Here is a 16093-nt window from a genome sequence, read left to right as displayed (position 1 = left end):
TGTCCCGAAACCCCCGAGGCAATACCCTCCAGGTATACTGTTGCATTTGGCCTGAGTGGGAGTTAGTCCACTTGAAGGCAGACAGGGCTGAGAGGAGGGGTGAACTGGGATACAAAAGAAGGCATCCTTGAGGTCAAGCCATCTCCAGGAACCTGGACTAATATAAGGATTGGCCACGAGGCGATGTATAGGGACGGCCTCGGTTACTGATCTGAGGGCTGTACCGTTCGATATTCCCCACTTGGTTTAACGACCGCATGAAGACTGACAGGGCACTAAGAGGCCATGTTTTAAGAATTTATGGGGTTGCGAACGTTTTCTTGCTCCCACCTTTATGGGGTACTGTCTCTTGTTAGGATAAGTGACTTTTGGCTTAAGGCTAATTTTTACAAATTGGGCACTTACAGCCTTCCCAGGGATTCCTTTGTCCCAAACTGCAGGGTTTACTGCGTGTAGAATGTGGTTGGGAATAGGCCCGTGTTCTTCCAGCTGATTTGTCTTAGAGTCAAGAAAAGGGGCTGCTTGGGGCCTCCCAACTGTAATATGGCCCCGAGGAAGCCCAGAAGGTCTCTCCCCAGTAGTGGGGTAAGACAGTCAGGCACAACCAAAAAGCCACGTGAGATCAAACCCTGTTCAACAGTGAAGAAGCGGGTGTGAGGCTTTGCATTGACACCAGTCACTGTGCAGCTTTTGAAGGAAAGAGGTCCAGTGTGAGAGATCAGGACAGAGGAAGTGGCTCCCGTATTAATTAAAAAATGATTTTCTTACCTGCCGCATCAGGGACCACCCGGGGCTCCTTGATGGAGACAGACATCTTGTTGCGGGGAGCCGCCGGAACCCCCAGGCCACCTCAGTCGTCCAGCACGGCCGTCTCGGGGGCGGGAGCCCCCCTTCCCCTTCGGGACTGGGGACAGTCCCACTTCCAATGACCTGTTCGCTTGCAGACCGGGCGTGGACCAGGGGGTTCTTTTTGGCACTTTTGGGCCCAGTGGCTGGTTGGCTTGCATTTGAAGCATTCCCCCTTGCTGGGTTATACCTCTGGGCGGGTGGTGAAGCTTCCTTGGCCCCCTTGGGTTGTCCTAAGGTTGCAAGGCACGGCTGACAGCCACGGCTGTCAGTTTAGCTTGAGCCCTGCCTGCCTGTTTTCACGTTGGGTTCTCACTTCCTCCTCAGCTTGATCTCGATTATTAAATACCCCAAAGGCCACCTCTAGGAGTTAGAACATAGGTGCTTGTGGGCCTAAGTGTAATTTTTGGGGTTTCTGCCTAATATCAGGGGTGGATTCGCTGATAAAATGTTGTCCTAGAAGGGATTTACCCTCGGGAGTGGAGGCATCAGTGTTAGTAAATTTTCTAAAAACCTCCACAAGCCGTCCCTGAAAGAGGGCCGGATGTTCTTTTTCTTCTTGCATCACTCCTTTAACCTCTTAATAGTTAACTGGCTTTTTGATACTCTCTCATCCCTTCCAGTATACGTTGGATCACGTGCTTCCTGGCTTCTGTTCCCTCACGGGAAGTGTAATTTCAGCGGGGCTCCTGACTTGGGACTGCGTCTCCACCCACAACAGAATGTTTGGGTTGGTCCCTGGCAAGCTGGTAGGCGTGCCCCTGCGCTGCTCCCCAGTTCTCTGTTTTTCCTCAGGGGTACAGCAACTAGACAGGACTATCTGGACATCCTTCCAAGTTGAATCAGAGGCCAGAGTTACGGCCTGAAACCCTTCAGTGGACTCACAAGGGTCTTCCGAAAACCGGCCCAGTCTCTGTTTGCATTGGGCTAAGCTGGTTAAAGAGAACGGCACGCGTACTCTGATTGTCCCTTCGCCATTGCCACTTCCCTAAGGGGGCATAATTTCCCTGATCCTGGGTGATGGGAGGTTCTACCGCGAGCTACCCCGGAGGGACTAATGTCTCCCTCCTGGGGTAACGGAGGGTATAAAGGAACATAGGGAGGTGGAGTGTAGATTGCTCAGAGGCATCTGAAGAAGGAGGTGGCTCCGGAGGCCTGGTTTCCCCCCTGAGAATTGGGGAAGGTTAAAAGGGGATCATCTAAAATGTCGGAAGTGTTTTCTGATTCCCCTGGCTTTTGATTACAGGAGCAGCATACAGTGGGGTTTTGGTAAAGGACCATGAAGGCTTGAAGACAGGGAACCTCAATCCATTTTCCCATCTTGCGACAGTGAAGATCCAATTGCAAGATGGTATTGTAATTTAGAGACCCGTTTGCAGGCCATTTTTCTCCATCCCCCAACCTATATAAAGGCCAGGCAGTGTTACAGTAAAGTTTAAGTTTTTCCCTTTTCAGCCCATTTATTTAAAAAAATTTCCAGTTTTTAAGGATACATTCCAGAGGTGTTTCTTCTGGCTTAGAGGATCCTCCCATGTTGAGTAACCTGCAACTTAGAAAGAGTGCTTCTAGAAATAAAGTCCACTGTCTCAGAGACATTTACGAGGAGGCTTTTGTCGGAAGGGGGTCGGAGTGTCCTCCGAATTCCCTCCTGACTTAATGGGATTTTGAGCATCCTGTACCACTGCCTAACCAGGCGTCTCTGGTCAACCCCGTCTCTCGCTCGAGGGGTCCCCAATAGGGGACGTTTGAACCAGTGTCAGGGCGTTGCCAGGACTCTCCCTGAGGGGGATCCGTGGTCTATGAAGTTTCCCTATGCTGGGGTGTATTCCTCGAGATGGAGCATCTGTAAAGCCTGGGATGTGGGCTGCTTGGAAGCGGCCGGTCCAGTAGGTAGTCTGCAACAGTGGATGGGCTGCCAAGGCCCATACCCCCTGTGAAGGGGGTCCTAGAGGTACAAAGAGAAACTCCTGGAGGAATTGGAGTGGGGAGCAGTGGAAGACGCCACAGGGGTCAGGACATAGAGTAAGGTGAGAGACTAGACAGCGGAAGAACCCCAAACCCTTTCCCCTACCTGTTTGGTGTCTGTGATAAAATTGGGGAGAGCCTGATGGTTCCATCTGACACAGGCAACCGCGAGTTTGGACAGTGTTTCCCATGTAATTTAACATACCAACCCAGTTAGTTTAGGATCTTTCTTTGGGATGCTCCAGGGGCTTTTGAAGCACCCCAAAGTTAGCTGGAGATCAAAAGAACTTTAGTTAGAATCTGATATTTGGGAAGTCTGTCAAAAGTTTTAAAACACCTGGTCAGACAGAATCGTAGGTCGCTGTGAAACAATTATGCCTTGAGCTAAGTAAGGTGAAAAAAAGATTCCAGACGTTAATACAGATCACTTAAAGGCACAGAAACTCACACAATCTGTTATCAAAAACGGCATTCCAGGAAAATTTTGTTCTGAGAGAGAGGAACCAAATCCAACCTTGCATCAGCCTACTCATAAAATCCATTTACCTAAAGAAACTTAATCCAGTCTTAGAAAATCCTGACCACATACGAAAGTCTTTTTCCAGTGGTCCTTTTTTGCAAACCTTCTGCAACTTTCTGTAACCATATTTTGTCCCTTATTTTTTTCTATTCAGAAATAACCAGTTTTAGTACAAAAATCATCCTTTTCCTTTCAACAGAATATATTTCCGTTCCTCATACCTCTTCTGGACACACATGTCCTACTTCCCTTATGCAACTGTGGACTGTCTTCTGCACTGGCATTCTGCAGATGGGTAGAGAACATCTCAAGGTGGCTCCAAACATCTTTGGTTTCTCTCTTGCAAGAAGACAAAAGTGGGTAAATTTAGACCCATTTAGCAATTAATGTTCCAATATTTCATCTTATTTGAAATAGCCTGAATAGTCAGGGAATTCCTATCATTTAACTTAATTTAGTTTCAAGTTACCAACATTTGAGGGACTGTTCTATTATTTATTTATTCATTTAGGCTGTGCTGGGTCTTAGCTTCGGCACGCAGGATCTTTTTTTAGTCGTGGCATGCAGACTTCTTAGTTGCGGCATGCACATTCTTAGTTGCGGCATGCATGTGGGATCTAGTGCCCCGACCAGGGATGGAACCCAGGCCACCTGCACTGGGAGCGTGGAGTCTTGCCCAGTGGACCACCAGGGAAGCCCCTGGAGGGACTGTCTAGATGGACACTTCCAAAACATAATTATTCCTATAGCGTTTACCAAAAAGCACTCATCTCAGTTACATTTAGTTAAAAATTTAATTATATCAAGTTATTTTCCTTCTTGACAGATTTTATAACAGAAACAATATGCTCTTGTTGACTTCCAGTAACCGTAGGTACAATAAACGCGTTATACTTAATGTTGATGACTCTAAAAACAGGTCTGTATTGGGAACTCCCAAATGAGGACTCGGCGCTTTCACTGCCAGGGGCCCGGGTTCAATCCCTGGTCGGGGAACTGAGATCCTGCAAGCCACGCGGCACGGCCAAAACAAAAACAAAAACAAAAACAAACAAAAACAGGTCTGTATTAATTAAACCCACAAGCTTAAGCTAGCTCTAATACCAGATATTAATTTAATATTGAATATTTCCCAGATCACATGAACCTGAAATGTATTCTGGTGAGTTTTCTTTTATATTTCTGAGAATGTTTATAAGTGCTCACTTTCCTTTAAGCCAATTAAATACAGCTCATTTATAAGTTAATTTTTACATAAAGACAGAATCGGAGATCTCAGTTTTCCCACTTGGATTTAGAAAGGCCTCTTTTTTTCCCTCAGTCTGGGGGACTACAGATGGATCAGGTAGTTCCTGAGAGTCCAGGCAGGATAGTTACATTGCAGAGGCAGAGGAGAGACATGCAAGCTCCTCTCCCTTTTTTTTTTTTTCTCGTTAAAATCCCACTAAGTAACCCAAGGCTGGAGTCTCAGGCCATGTGGGCTGTGTTTGCGTTTCAAGGCTTAAATGCTCCATCGTGCCCACAACGTCAGCAGAGGCTTGTAGGAGCAGTTGGACAGCCAAAATTACATAAAACAAAAACACCAGTGACAAAAACTTAAAGACACAGACAAGAAGTTATCAGGGTAAAGGGGACAGGAGTGCAGGTATAAGGGTCAAGGGAGAGGTACAGGGAGGAGGGACTGAAAAGACTGGAAAGGAGAGACAGCAGGAAAATAAAGGTGAGAACGCTGGGATGATTGGACTTGCAGCCACTGCACGATATAAGTTGGAGCGTCTGTCACTCTCACGAATCTCCGGTCGGGGGAGCCCACTGGACCAGGGTCTGCACAGGGTAAGGCGAGCCTCTGGCCGCTCTGCTTGTCACCCGTCAAAGTGAGCCGTGGCTGGCCAGAGGGGAGCAGGTCTCACAAGCTGAGAGGAGTGATGCTGTAGCTGCCTGCCGTCCACTGTCTCGGAAGGAGAGGACACAAGTACGAGAGGACAGAGAGACAGCAGGAGAGGGAAGAAGAAAAGCGGGCGGGGCTTCCCTGGTGGCGCAGTGGTTGAGAGTCCGCCTGCCGATGCAGGGGACACGGGTTCGTGTCCCGGTCCGGGAAGACACGCCACGGAGCGGCTGGGCCCGTGAGCCATGGCCGCTGAGCCTGCGCGTCCGGAGCCTGTGCTCCGCAACGGGAGAGGCCGCGGCAGTGAGAGGACCGTGTACCGAAGAAAAAAAAAAAAAAAAAAACGGGGGGGGGGAGGGGAAAGCGTTGCCTGGATGAGGGTCCTGAGGCCCCCAGAGGCCAGGAAGGCAGACTTACCAAACGTGGTGATGCTGAAGCAGGATATTCAGGTGGCCATTTGTCAGCCACAGGGAAGCTGCATTCGGTGGTCCCCGAGGTGCCCAGATCCTCTCCCCAGAAGGGGACAACTGCCCACGATGGGCGCCACTAAGTCTGATACCAACCAGGGTTCTTGGCCTCTTTATCAATAGAAACTGATCAGGGGCCACAGAAAAAATTCAGGCAAGGCTCCAGCGGGATCCCTGCCACAGAAGGGGGTAGGGGAAGCAGCAGTAACAGGTTCCCTTGCTCTCTCCCCGGGGAGGGGCAAGCTGGTTCCTTCTGTGGGGTGAGGGCAGGGGTGTGTCGGGGGGGCCACAGGGGTGCCTTAGGTGGTCTGCCCACCCCTTTGTGGTGCTGAGTGCAGGGGGCACGCGCAGTACCCCGCTTCTGCGCCCGACCTCCTGCTTTTGCTCTGGGATCTGTAGATGTGGCAGTTGGGGGTTTTGGTCTTTTTGTATCTAGTTCATAATTTGCCCCAACTGCGCATGCACGCCGTTATTTTTAGTCCCTTGTAATTTCTTTGTATTTGTTGCTGGAGGAGACGGGTGTCCAGGTGCAGGCCCTGCCACAGAGGCTGCAGGTCCCAGCCTGTCCCAATTCCACCTTTAAGTACCTTACAGTAGCACACTTCCATTTCTCCCACACTTTTCTTGATCTGTTGTTGTTAACATTTTATGTTTCTTGTGCTGTAATCAATAAGTGCATTGTTGTTACTTTTTAAACAGGCAGTTATGTTTTAAAGGAATACATGAGCTATATCTTATCTGTTTAGCCATGTAGTTAACAATTCTAAAGATCTTTGTTTCTTTGCGTAGATGCAGAATTCTCTGATGTTATTTGACTTTTGTCTGTAGGACTCCTTTTAAGACTTCTTGTAGTGTGGGTCTGTTTGAGACTAATTATTTTTACTTTTGTATTACATAAATGTCTTTATTTCACTTGAGGTTTTCTTTTTTTTTCTTATTGTGTTAAAATACACATAACATAAATTTACCGTCTTCACCGTTTTTTAGTGTACAGTTCAGTGCTGTTAAATACTTTCACATCATTGTGCAGCCGTCCATCACCACCATCCACCCACATGACTCTCTTCATCTTGTAAAACTGAAGCTCTATACCTGTTAAATAACTCCGGATTCTCCCCCTGCCCGGGTGACCACTGTTATATTTTCTGTCTCTCTGATTTTGAATACTCAAGAGTACCTCGTATAAGTGGAATCGTACAGTATTTGTCTTGTTTCATTTAGCATAACGTCCTTAAGTTTCATCCATGCTCTAGCGTCTATCAGTATATATCAGGTATATATGCCACCTTTTCTTTATCCATTCATCTGTCAGTGGATAGCTGTTGTGAATAGTGCTGCGATGAACATGGGTGTACGGGTATGTCTTGGAGACCCTGGTTTCAATTCCTTTGGGTATGTACCCAGAAGTGGGATTGCTGGATCATATGGTAAGTATATTTGTAATATTTTGCAGAACCTCCATATTGTTTCCACAGTGGCCGCACCATCTTACATCCCCACCAACAGTGTAGGAGGGTCCCAGTTTCTCCACATCCTCACCAGCACCTGTTGTTTTCTGTTTTGTTTTGTTGTTGTTGTTAGCAGCTATCCTAATGAGTGTCAGGGGGTATCTTGTGGTTCTCATCTGCATTTCCCTAATGATTTGTCATGTTGAGCATTTGTTCATGTGCTTATTGACCATTTGTATATCTTCTTTGGAGAAAGGACTATTCAAGTCCTTTGCCCATTTTTTTTTGTTTCGTTTTGGCCATGCTGCACGGCATGTGGGATCTTAGTTCCCCGACCAGGGGTCAAACCCGTGCCCCCTGCAGTGGAAGCTCAGAGTCCTAACCACTGGACCTCCAGGGAATTCCCTCCTTTGCCAGTCTTTTAAAAAATATTTACTTATTTATTATTTATTTATTTTGGCTGCGCCAGGTCTTAGTTGCAGCACACGAGATCTTCATTGTGACATGGGGGATCTTTAGTTGTGGCATGGGAATTCTTGTGTACTTCTTACTTGTGGCCTGCGGACTCTTAGTTGCGATATGCATGCGGGATCTAGTTCCCAGACCAGGGATCGAACCCTGGGCCCCCTGCATTGGGAGCACGGAGTCTTACCCACTGGACCACCGGGGAAGTCTCCCTTTGCCCTTTTTTTTTTTTTTTTTGGTGGTACGCGGGCCTCGCACTGTTGTGGCCTCTCACTGTTGTGGCCTCTCCCGTTGCAGAGCACAGGCTCCGGACGCGCAGGCTCAGCGGCCATGGCTCACGGGCCCAGCCGCTCCGCGGCATGCGGGATCCTCCCAGACCGGGGCACGAACCTGTGTCCCCTGCATCGGCAGGCGGACTCTCAACCACTGCGCCACCAGGGGAGCCCTGGCTTTTGTTTTGAAGTCTATTTTGTCTGATATGAGTATTGCGACCCCCACTTTCTTGTCATTTGTTTGCATGAAATATCTTTTTCCATCCCCTTACTTTCAATCTGTGTGTGTCCTTTGCCCTAAAGTGGGCCTCCTGTAGGCAGCATATTGTAGGCTCTTTTTTTTTTTTTTTTTTTAATCCAATCTGCCACTCTGTGTCTTTTGACTGGAGCATTTAGTCCATTGACATTTTAAGGTAATTATTGACAACTTTTTGTTTCTCCTTTTGTGGTTTGATGATTTTTTTTTTTGGGCCATGCCACGCGGCTTGAGGGATCTTAGTTCCCCTACCAGGGATTGAACCCGGGCCCTTGGCAGTGAGAGCTCGGAGTCCTAAGCACTGGACCGCCAGGGAATTCCCCGATGATTTTCTCTTGAATTATACTTATGTCCTCTTCTTTTTGGTTTTTGTGAGTCTATTGTATGTTTTTGATTTGTGGTTGCCCTGGTTTTCGAGTATGTTAACCCCTTCCTATATCTGCTTGCCCTAGACTGGGAGTCATATGGGCTCAAACACATCCTAGGAAATGAATGAAAGGTCTACATTCTCTTACTCTCCTCCCCCCACATGTTAGGATGTTGATGTCCCTTCTTACATCTTCATGTTCATCCTTTTGCTCTTCACTCTGGTTATCATTCAGTTTCACAGAAATTTTTTGATGTTTAAAAAATCTGTGTACGGGCTTATTTAAGTGATTTATTTTCCAATTGTGATTTTTCTCTTTCCTATAGATTCTTAGTTCCATTTAGAGAAGTCCTTTCAGTATTTCCTTTAGAATAGGTTACGTATTGCTGTATTCTTTTAGTTTTTGCTTGTCTGAGAAATCCTTTCTCTCTCCTTTATTCTGAGTGACAACCTTGTGGGGTGGAGTGTCCTGGTTGTAGATTTTTCCCTTCCAGGACTTTGACTCTGTCCTGCCACTCCCTCTGGCCCGCAGTGTTTCTGTAGAGAAATCAGCTGATAGCCTAATGCGGGTCCCCTTGTCACTATTTGTTTTTCTCTTGCTGCCTTTAGAATCCTCTCTTAATCTTTAACTTTTGCCATTTTTATTATAATATGTCTTGGTGTAGGTTTGTGTGGTTTGGGACCCCCTGTGCTTCCTCTACCTGGATATGTTTCCTTCTTTAGATTTGGAAAGTTTTCAGCCGTAATTTCTTCGGATACATTTGTGGTGCCCTTTTCCCTTTCTTTCCATTCTGGAATCCCTATAATGTGTAGATTGGCACGCTTTATATTCTCCCATAGGCCTCTTATATTGCTTTTTTTTTTTTTTTATTTGGCTTTCTCTCTGCTTTTCTGATTGGGTCATTTCCTCATTTCCATTGGTCTACCTTCACTTATTCATTCTTCTGCATTATTCATTCTGCTATTCATTGTCTTTAGCTCAGCTTTTGTCTCTGCAAATGAGTTTTCTAATTGTCTTTGGTACCCTTCAGAGTTTGTTTCTTTTTTTATAGTACTCTGCATTTCTGTCGATAGCCTTTCTTTTTTAAAATTAATTAATTAACTAATTAATTAATTAATTTATGGCTGTGTTGGGTCTTTGTTGCTGTGCACGGGCTTTCTCTAGTTGCGGTGAGCGAGGGCTACTCTTCGTTGCGGTGCACAGGCTTCTCATTGCGGTGGCTTCTCTTGTTGCGGAGCATGGACTCTAGGCACACGGGCTTCAGTAGTTGTGGTGCACGGGCTCAGTAGTTGTGGCTCGCAGGCTCTAGAGCGCAGGCTCAGTAGTTGTCGCGCACAGGCTTAGTTGCTCCGTGGCATGTGCGATCTTCCCGGACCAGGGCTCGAACCCGTGTCCACTGCATTGGCAGGAGGATTCTTAACCACTGCACCATCAGGGAAGTCCCCGATAGCCTTTCTTAATTCCTTAATTTCCTTTTTGAACTCAGTGTCTGTTGGAGTGAAGAGGTCTGTGTTATTGTTTCTTTCAGCAGAATTCTCTTGGTCTTTTAACTGGGAGTGGTCCCTCTTCTTATTTCTCTTACTCTGTGTGTTTAGGAGAAGCAATTATCAACTGTGGCTTTGGAGGGCTGTTTACATGTGGGAGCATCCCTGTGTAGCTCTCGTGGGTGTAATATATTTGGTACCAGGGCTGTTTTTCGTGTGGATGCCTGTCAGCTCTTTCCTCAGTGTGTGCTGGTTGCCATCCCCTTGCTCGGGGTGTGCAGATGTGGCAGCTGGTGACCGGTCCTGGGTTTCTCGGCCGTGGTGGCAGCTTAGGCACACCCCTGAAGGATGCGGCGGAGTGGAGGTGGCTCGCGGCCACTCCTGGAGCCCGTGCGGTTGGTGTCCCACTCTCTGCGATCACACACGCCAGGGAAAAGGCTACAATTGCAGGTCCCGCTCCTCCTCTCACGCATCCCCCAAACAATGGTGCCCGGCCTCCAAGGCACCCCAGGCTTCCTCTGCGTACACCCTCAGTTGCAGTTGCACCAGATTCCAGCCCCGCCCCCCAGGCTGTTTTCCGCACAATCAACCCAAGTTTCCTCCCCAGGTCTGACCTCCGAGGCCCGAATTTCAGCACCCATCCCCCCCCCGCCCGGGTGACCACGACCAGTTATATTTTCTGTCTCTCTGACTTTTGACTACTCACAGTACCTCCTATAAGTGGAATCGCGCAGTATTTGTCTTGTTTCATTTAGCATAACGTCCTTAAGGTTCATCCATGCTCTAGCGTCTGACAGTGTTTATCAGGTATATGCGCCACCTTTTCTTTATCCATTCATCCGTCAGTGGATAGCTGGGTGTGTTCCATGTTGTAGCTGTTGTGAATAGTGCTGCGATGAACGTGGGTGTACAGGTATGTCTTGGAGACCCTGGTTTCAGTTCCTTGGGGTATGTACCGAGAAGTGGGATTGCTGGATCACATGGTAAGTATAGTTGATGGACCTCCATACTGTCCTCCACAGTGGCCGCACCGTTTTCCATTCCCACCAGCAGTGCACAAGGGTTCCAGTTTCTCCACGTCCTCACCGAGTGCTTGTTGTTTTCTGTTGTTGTTGCTGTTAGCAGCCATCCTAATGAGTGTCAGGGGGTATCTTATTGTGGTTCTCATCTGCATTTCCCTAGTGATTAGTGATGTTGAGCATTTGTTCATGAGCTTATTGACCGTTTGTATATCTTCTTTGGGGAAAGGACTATTCAAGTTCTTTGCCCATTTTTGAATTTTTTTTTTTTTTTTGCAGTTGAGTTTTACGGGTTCTCTATTTATATCCTGGATACTAATCCCTTTTTGTTCTCTGGGGCCCACCCCTGCACAGCCATGTGACGAGAGCATCTGTGCCGTTGTCTCTCATGGCAGGAAGTCACACGCAGAGCCAGGAAAGGGACATCCTGATGTCACAATGTCATTGTGGTGTAGACGCGCGAGAGCATGGGGTACACCTCCAGACGCGCTTGGTGCTGCGGGACCAGCACCTACAACGGGTGGGACCTCTCTGAGTGCGGGGTCTCTGCCGGGTGGCCTGAAGTTGCTGATGCCAGGATGTGCCAGATGAACAGGTGCGACCTAATTCATGCTGCTTAGAAAGACGCTGGGCAGTGAAGGCTCTGGCCCCGCCCCAGGGTCACTCGAGGTGGGACCGGCTGGGGCTGGGGGGCGGGGATTCGCACAAAGGGTAATGCAGAGTCGGGGCGTCTCTGAGGCAGAAACCGAGAGCCTGGGTCGGGCCAGGCAGCCCAGAAAGAGGAAACCACCTCCAGCTGGTCTGGGGCACCGTCAGGGCTGTTCTGTGGGGCCTGCTGGTGGCACAGGGCTGGGCTCGCACTCCCAGGTGGGGTCACGTCTGCAGCTCCCACCCCCGCCAGGTACAGGAAGCACGGGGGAGGGAGCGAGGTGCCCGAGGACTCGGGCAAGGGCTAGGGCCACCCCAGACCCCCTGCCTGGCCCTGCAGCCTCCACCCCTCGCCGTCCAGCTTGAGCCAGCCGTTGGACGGGAATTGTGGCTGGAGCGGGCAGGACGGATGCCTCTGCTCAGAAGGGGCCCCCGGCCTGGCCCTGTGCGTGCCCTCCTTGGAGAGGAGCACAGACCCCATGTCACGCTGGGCTCAGATCTCCGACTCCTGCCCCGCGAGCTGGTTTTCAGGTGCAACACACGGCCCAGGTGGGGACTCCCACGTGGCAGCCCCACGGGGAGTCGGGAGACAGTGGTCCCTCCATAGCCGTGCCACCCAGGGGACCTGCTGCCCCAGCGCGTGCCCCCCCCGGTCTCCTGCCCACTCTGATGGGCCCTGGGAGAGAGCCTCTGGGTAACCCCTGCCGTCCCGGCCAGCAGCCCCAGTCGTTTGTTGAGTGGAGGGCAGGAAAGGGGGCGGGGCGGGGGGAGTATGTTTGTTTCAAAATTAATTTCCAGCGCGGGAACCCTCCCCTCACAGCCATGTCTACCCTCCTGAGGGGCCTGTGGTGTACAAAGAGCATTTAATTAATTTATTTATTTCTTTACACATAACTGAAGTGATGTTACAGTACATAAGTTATTTACAACTGTGCAGTAATGTGTTGCAAAATAAATTATCTAGAAGGCAGCAAAAGTACATTGTGAACGTGTATAAAACTGTACAGCGTTTACGGGTACACTTTTTATATGATTATTGGCTCTGTAGTGTTTCAAGTTATGTTCTCAGAAAGAGAAACAAAATGCCCAAGATTAAAGGAAAAAATATACAAACCACGTGGATTTGACTCCATTAAAAACACAACCCGGAGTCCTGCCTGCGTGTCCCTGTGAGGCGGGCGGGCGGCGCAGCCAGGCCCTCACCCGGCCCGGCGTCCCAGCCCAGGTCTCGGGCCGGCACCGTCGGCAGCTTCGTGGCGACAGGACGGCAGCCGGCCCGAAGCTCTCCCCACCCTCTGACCCGGAGGCCGCTGTTGCTGAGGGGTGGACGCCTTAACTTTATTCTCTTTAGTCGATCAGAAATGGAACAAGGAATTTAAAAAAAAAAACGCTCTCCATCCTGCAGCTCCTGAGATGCCAGTGCAGCCGCCGGACAAGAGCCTGAGGCTGCCGTGTCCGCGTATCCGGCTCCGCGTCCTCCTGCGGCGGTGGGTGTGAGAGAGCCGCGTGCCAGGGGCCCAGCGCGGGCTTCTCCCTGGGTGTCCCCACCGGGGACGTGGTCTCCTTCCACCGCCCGGACTCGGCGGCGGACTGGGGGGCTCGCCTGTGACCCGGGCAGCTGTGCCACCGCGTCAGGCCGGGAGGAGCACGAAGTCGTCGTTGACGTCGACCATGGGCACGTAGAAGGAGGGCACCTCGTTCACACACAGGGACTTGTGCCCGGCGGGGTCCAGCTCCTGCACCTTCAGCTGCCACTCCATCCTCTGCACGGCGTTGAGGGCCGCGGCCTCGTGCTGCTGCCGCATCAGGAGACACGTCTACGCGGGAAACGCAGCAGGTGAGGGGAGGGCAGGCAAGACCCCGGCCGCCCCCCGCACCCACTCCCCCTGCCGCAGCGCCTCCCGGGACGTCGGGGCGGGGGACCCAGTCGCGCTCTGGCCTCAGGACGACCTCTTGCGTCTGGGTCTCGTCCTGCGCGGTGAGTGGCTTTGCTGACCACACGGGGGTCTGTCCATCATCCCTGCTCTGTGCCCCCACCCTGGGGGTTTCACCACAGCCTCTAGTCGGAATATATAATAGCTTTGCTCTTCTGTTTTCATTTTCCATTTATCTTATTTATGGTTGGTGACATTGGCTCCATTTGCATTCACAGTGGAAATTATGCCTTTTAGAAATTCACGTGTTTACTCTTAAGTGGGTGCTAAGTAAGGTAAACAGTTATACTACTAAAGGTGTACTCTGTATTTCATGTTAAGGGAGAATGTTGAAACTGAAATGATGGTACCTGGGTTACCAACAGCACGTGGCGGGGGGGTGGTGTTTGGGGTACAAGGCGGGCGACACAGAGCACAGTGGGCAGAAGACCAGCCTTCAGGGGAACAGAGTTAGCGGCGTGGCAGTGTGCAGGAAGATCATCTTATTTTCTTCAATGTGCACACAAGCATGTAGGGCCAGGTATCACAATTTCTGATTTGCTTAAAATAGTTCAGTTTAAAAAAGTGTTCTGGAAACAAGCCCCATGTGCTCCATGGCCAGCCGTGTCCTCCTCGGCATGCCTGGGCTGCTCGTCATCCTCAGGGAGACTTCAGCAAAAAGCGTGACAGCTCAGACACCCTCAGGAGTCCGGCTGCTTTCACCTAATTTAAAGTGTTACACAGTGTTTCCATCTCTTGACTAGAACTGTACTTACCCCTGAGTTTTCAGTTACTAAAATGAAATTGTTTGTTAGGCTAAACCCCGTGAAACATGCAGCATGTCCGGAGAGTTGTCCCAGGGCTGCAGGAACTGAGAGAGGGCAGCCTGTCTCCTGAATAGGACCTCGCCCACCCTGTGCTCTGAGACCAGTGGCCACGCGGGTGGCCGTTTCGTGCCCCTGCACTCTCCGTACTTCACCAATTCCTTTTTCTATCCATTTTTCTTATTGGTTTGTAAGTTCTTGGCACATTAAGGAAACGGGACTTACGTTGTCTTTGTAATGTACCAAATCTAACTTTTATTTGGGTCAGAAATTACTTCTCTCTTTATAGGAAAGTTTCCCGTGCAGCTCCCTTCAGGCTGGCTGGTGGTGGGAGGAGTGACCGTGGGACCCCCCGAACGGTCACCCTGGAGCTTGTTAGAAATGCGGCCTGGGCCCGGCCTCAGCTGGGCCTGAACGCCCTGTAGGCTGGTTCCTCTCTGCTCTGGCCTCCTGGCCGCCCCTCTGGGTGCGCTGCCGCAGTGCCGGAGGCAGGGTCACTGAGGCAAGGGGTGAGGCTGGCAGCCCAGTGCGGGAGCCTGGGTCACGGCTCCATCAGCTCCATGCAGCGGGCCCTGCCTCCTGGGGCTTCCCGGTGGTGCCAGCTTCTAGGTGTTAATTCTGTAACGGGCACGTCACTGCCGGTCAGTGTTCACGGGGGACCCCGGGTGCAACCCTCGCACCCCTGCAGACAAGGACTTGCTTCTTACTTGCTAATCTCTCTCTATCTCCCCCCCGTCCTCTGCCCGCTGCACTGGTCAGCACAGCCAGGGCAGGGGTGATGGGTGGATGCTGTGACCTTTGAGGAGGGCTCAAGGTGGGGTCCCACAGAGGTCTGACCGCCAGCTGGTGACAGGAGCTGCTCCCCGCACACCTGGACAGGAGGGAAGACACTCTAAGAGGCAACATGGGGGCGGGGAGGCCTCGGCTCCCTCACTGCCAGCTGGGCTCAGAGCGAGTCTGAAGCTGCCTCCTCCGAACACGGCCCTGCCGCCCCCGCCCAGAAGAGCCCTGGCCCCGCCGCCGCTGCCGGGGCCGGGGCTGGGGCTCACCTTCATGCGGTCGTACTTGTCGTCCACGTCCTGCAGCCAGGAGATGAACTGGCGGGCGTTGAACCGGTCCCGCACCGACTTGTTCTCATCGCCCTGGCGGGAGAGTGAAGCATGTGTGGGCGTCCGGGAGGGGTGGGCCTGCCTGGCATGTCAAGCCCCGTGTCCCCCGGTCAAGGGCCGACCAGCAGGGCCCTCCCTCCCCCACCAGCTCTCCACGCTGTCCGTTGGGGGAGCTGCCCTGTGGTGACTCGGGACCCCGGCAGCGCCTTCAGGCTCCCCTCCGTCTCCTGGGGAGGCCCCAGGGCAAGCCGGCGAGGGTAAAAAGCGACAGTGACTTTTTCTTTGAAAGGACGTCTGCGAGGCCTGGGGTGGCTGCAAGGCTGCCCACGGTGGACTGTGGTTTACAAGCAAGGCAGCCTCGGGAACAGTAGGTCCCCACAGGCTCCTGCCGGCTGGGTTTGCAAGGGCCTCCCGGGTCTCAGGGCAGTAAAGTCTCTCTCTCGCCCACAGGCAACCACCTGCCTGGGGGAAGCCCAGGCCCCACTACAAAGGGGCTTGAGGGGAGGAGGCTGCAGCCCGAGAGTCCTGTCTCCTTGACATTCAGAGGAAACCCAGCTATCCCTTGAAGGTGAGCAGATTCTTTTTTCTTTCAGATGCAAAAAGC

General features: G+C 51.1%; 2 protein-coding genes across 2 annotated transcripts in view; both read right to left on the bottom strand.

Moving 5' to 3' along the window:
• Positions 1-10617, bottom strand: part of SLC22A31 (solute carrier family 22 member 31) — a gene marked incomplete at both ends in the record, with an annotated part of 35784 nt that extends 25167 nt beyond the window's left edge. The window contains 1 exon segment of the mRNA XM_079723308.1: positions 10591-10617. Within this exon segment, the coding sequence (XP_079579434.1) occupies positions 10591-10617 (27 nt within the window).
• Positions 10618-12960: 2343 nt separating this feature from the next.
• The window catches only part of ANKRD11 (ankyrin repeat domain containing 11), a 29925-nt gene continuing 26792 nt past the window's right edge, over positions 12961-16093 (bottom strand). Inside the window, exons 10-11 of the mRNA XM_079723088.1 lie at positions 15430-15522; positions 12961-13460 (exon numbers count right to left, since the gene is read on the bottom strand). Of these exons, the coding sequence (XP_079579214.1) occupies positions 13275-13460; positions 15430-15522 (279 nt within the window). The 3' untranslated portion in view covers positions 12961-13274. The remainder of the gene's footprint in view (positions 13461-15429; positions 15523-16093) is intronic.

Source organism: Hyperoodon ampullatus, assembly GCF_949752795.1.
Source record: "Hyperoodon ampullatus genome assembly, chromosome: 18".
NCBI classification, from domain to species: Eukaryota; Metazoa; Chordata; class Mammalia; order Artiodactyla; family Ziphiidae; genus Hyperoodon; species Hyperoodon ampullatus.
The sequence above is the reverse complement of the archived record's forward strand: the minus strand, read 5'-3'. Positions and strand labels throughout refer to the sequence as shown.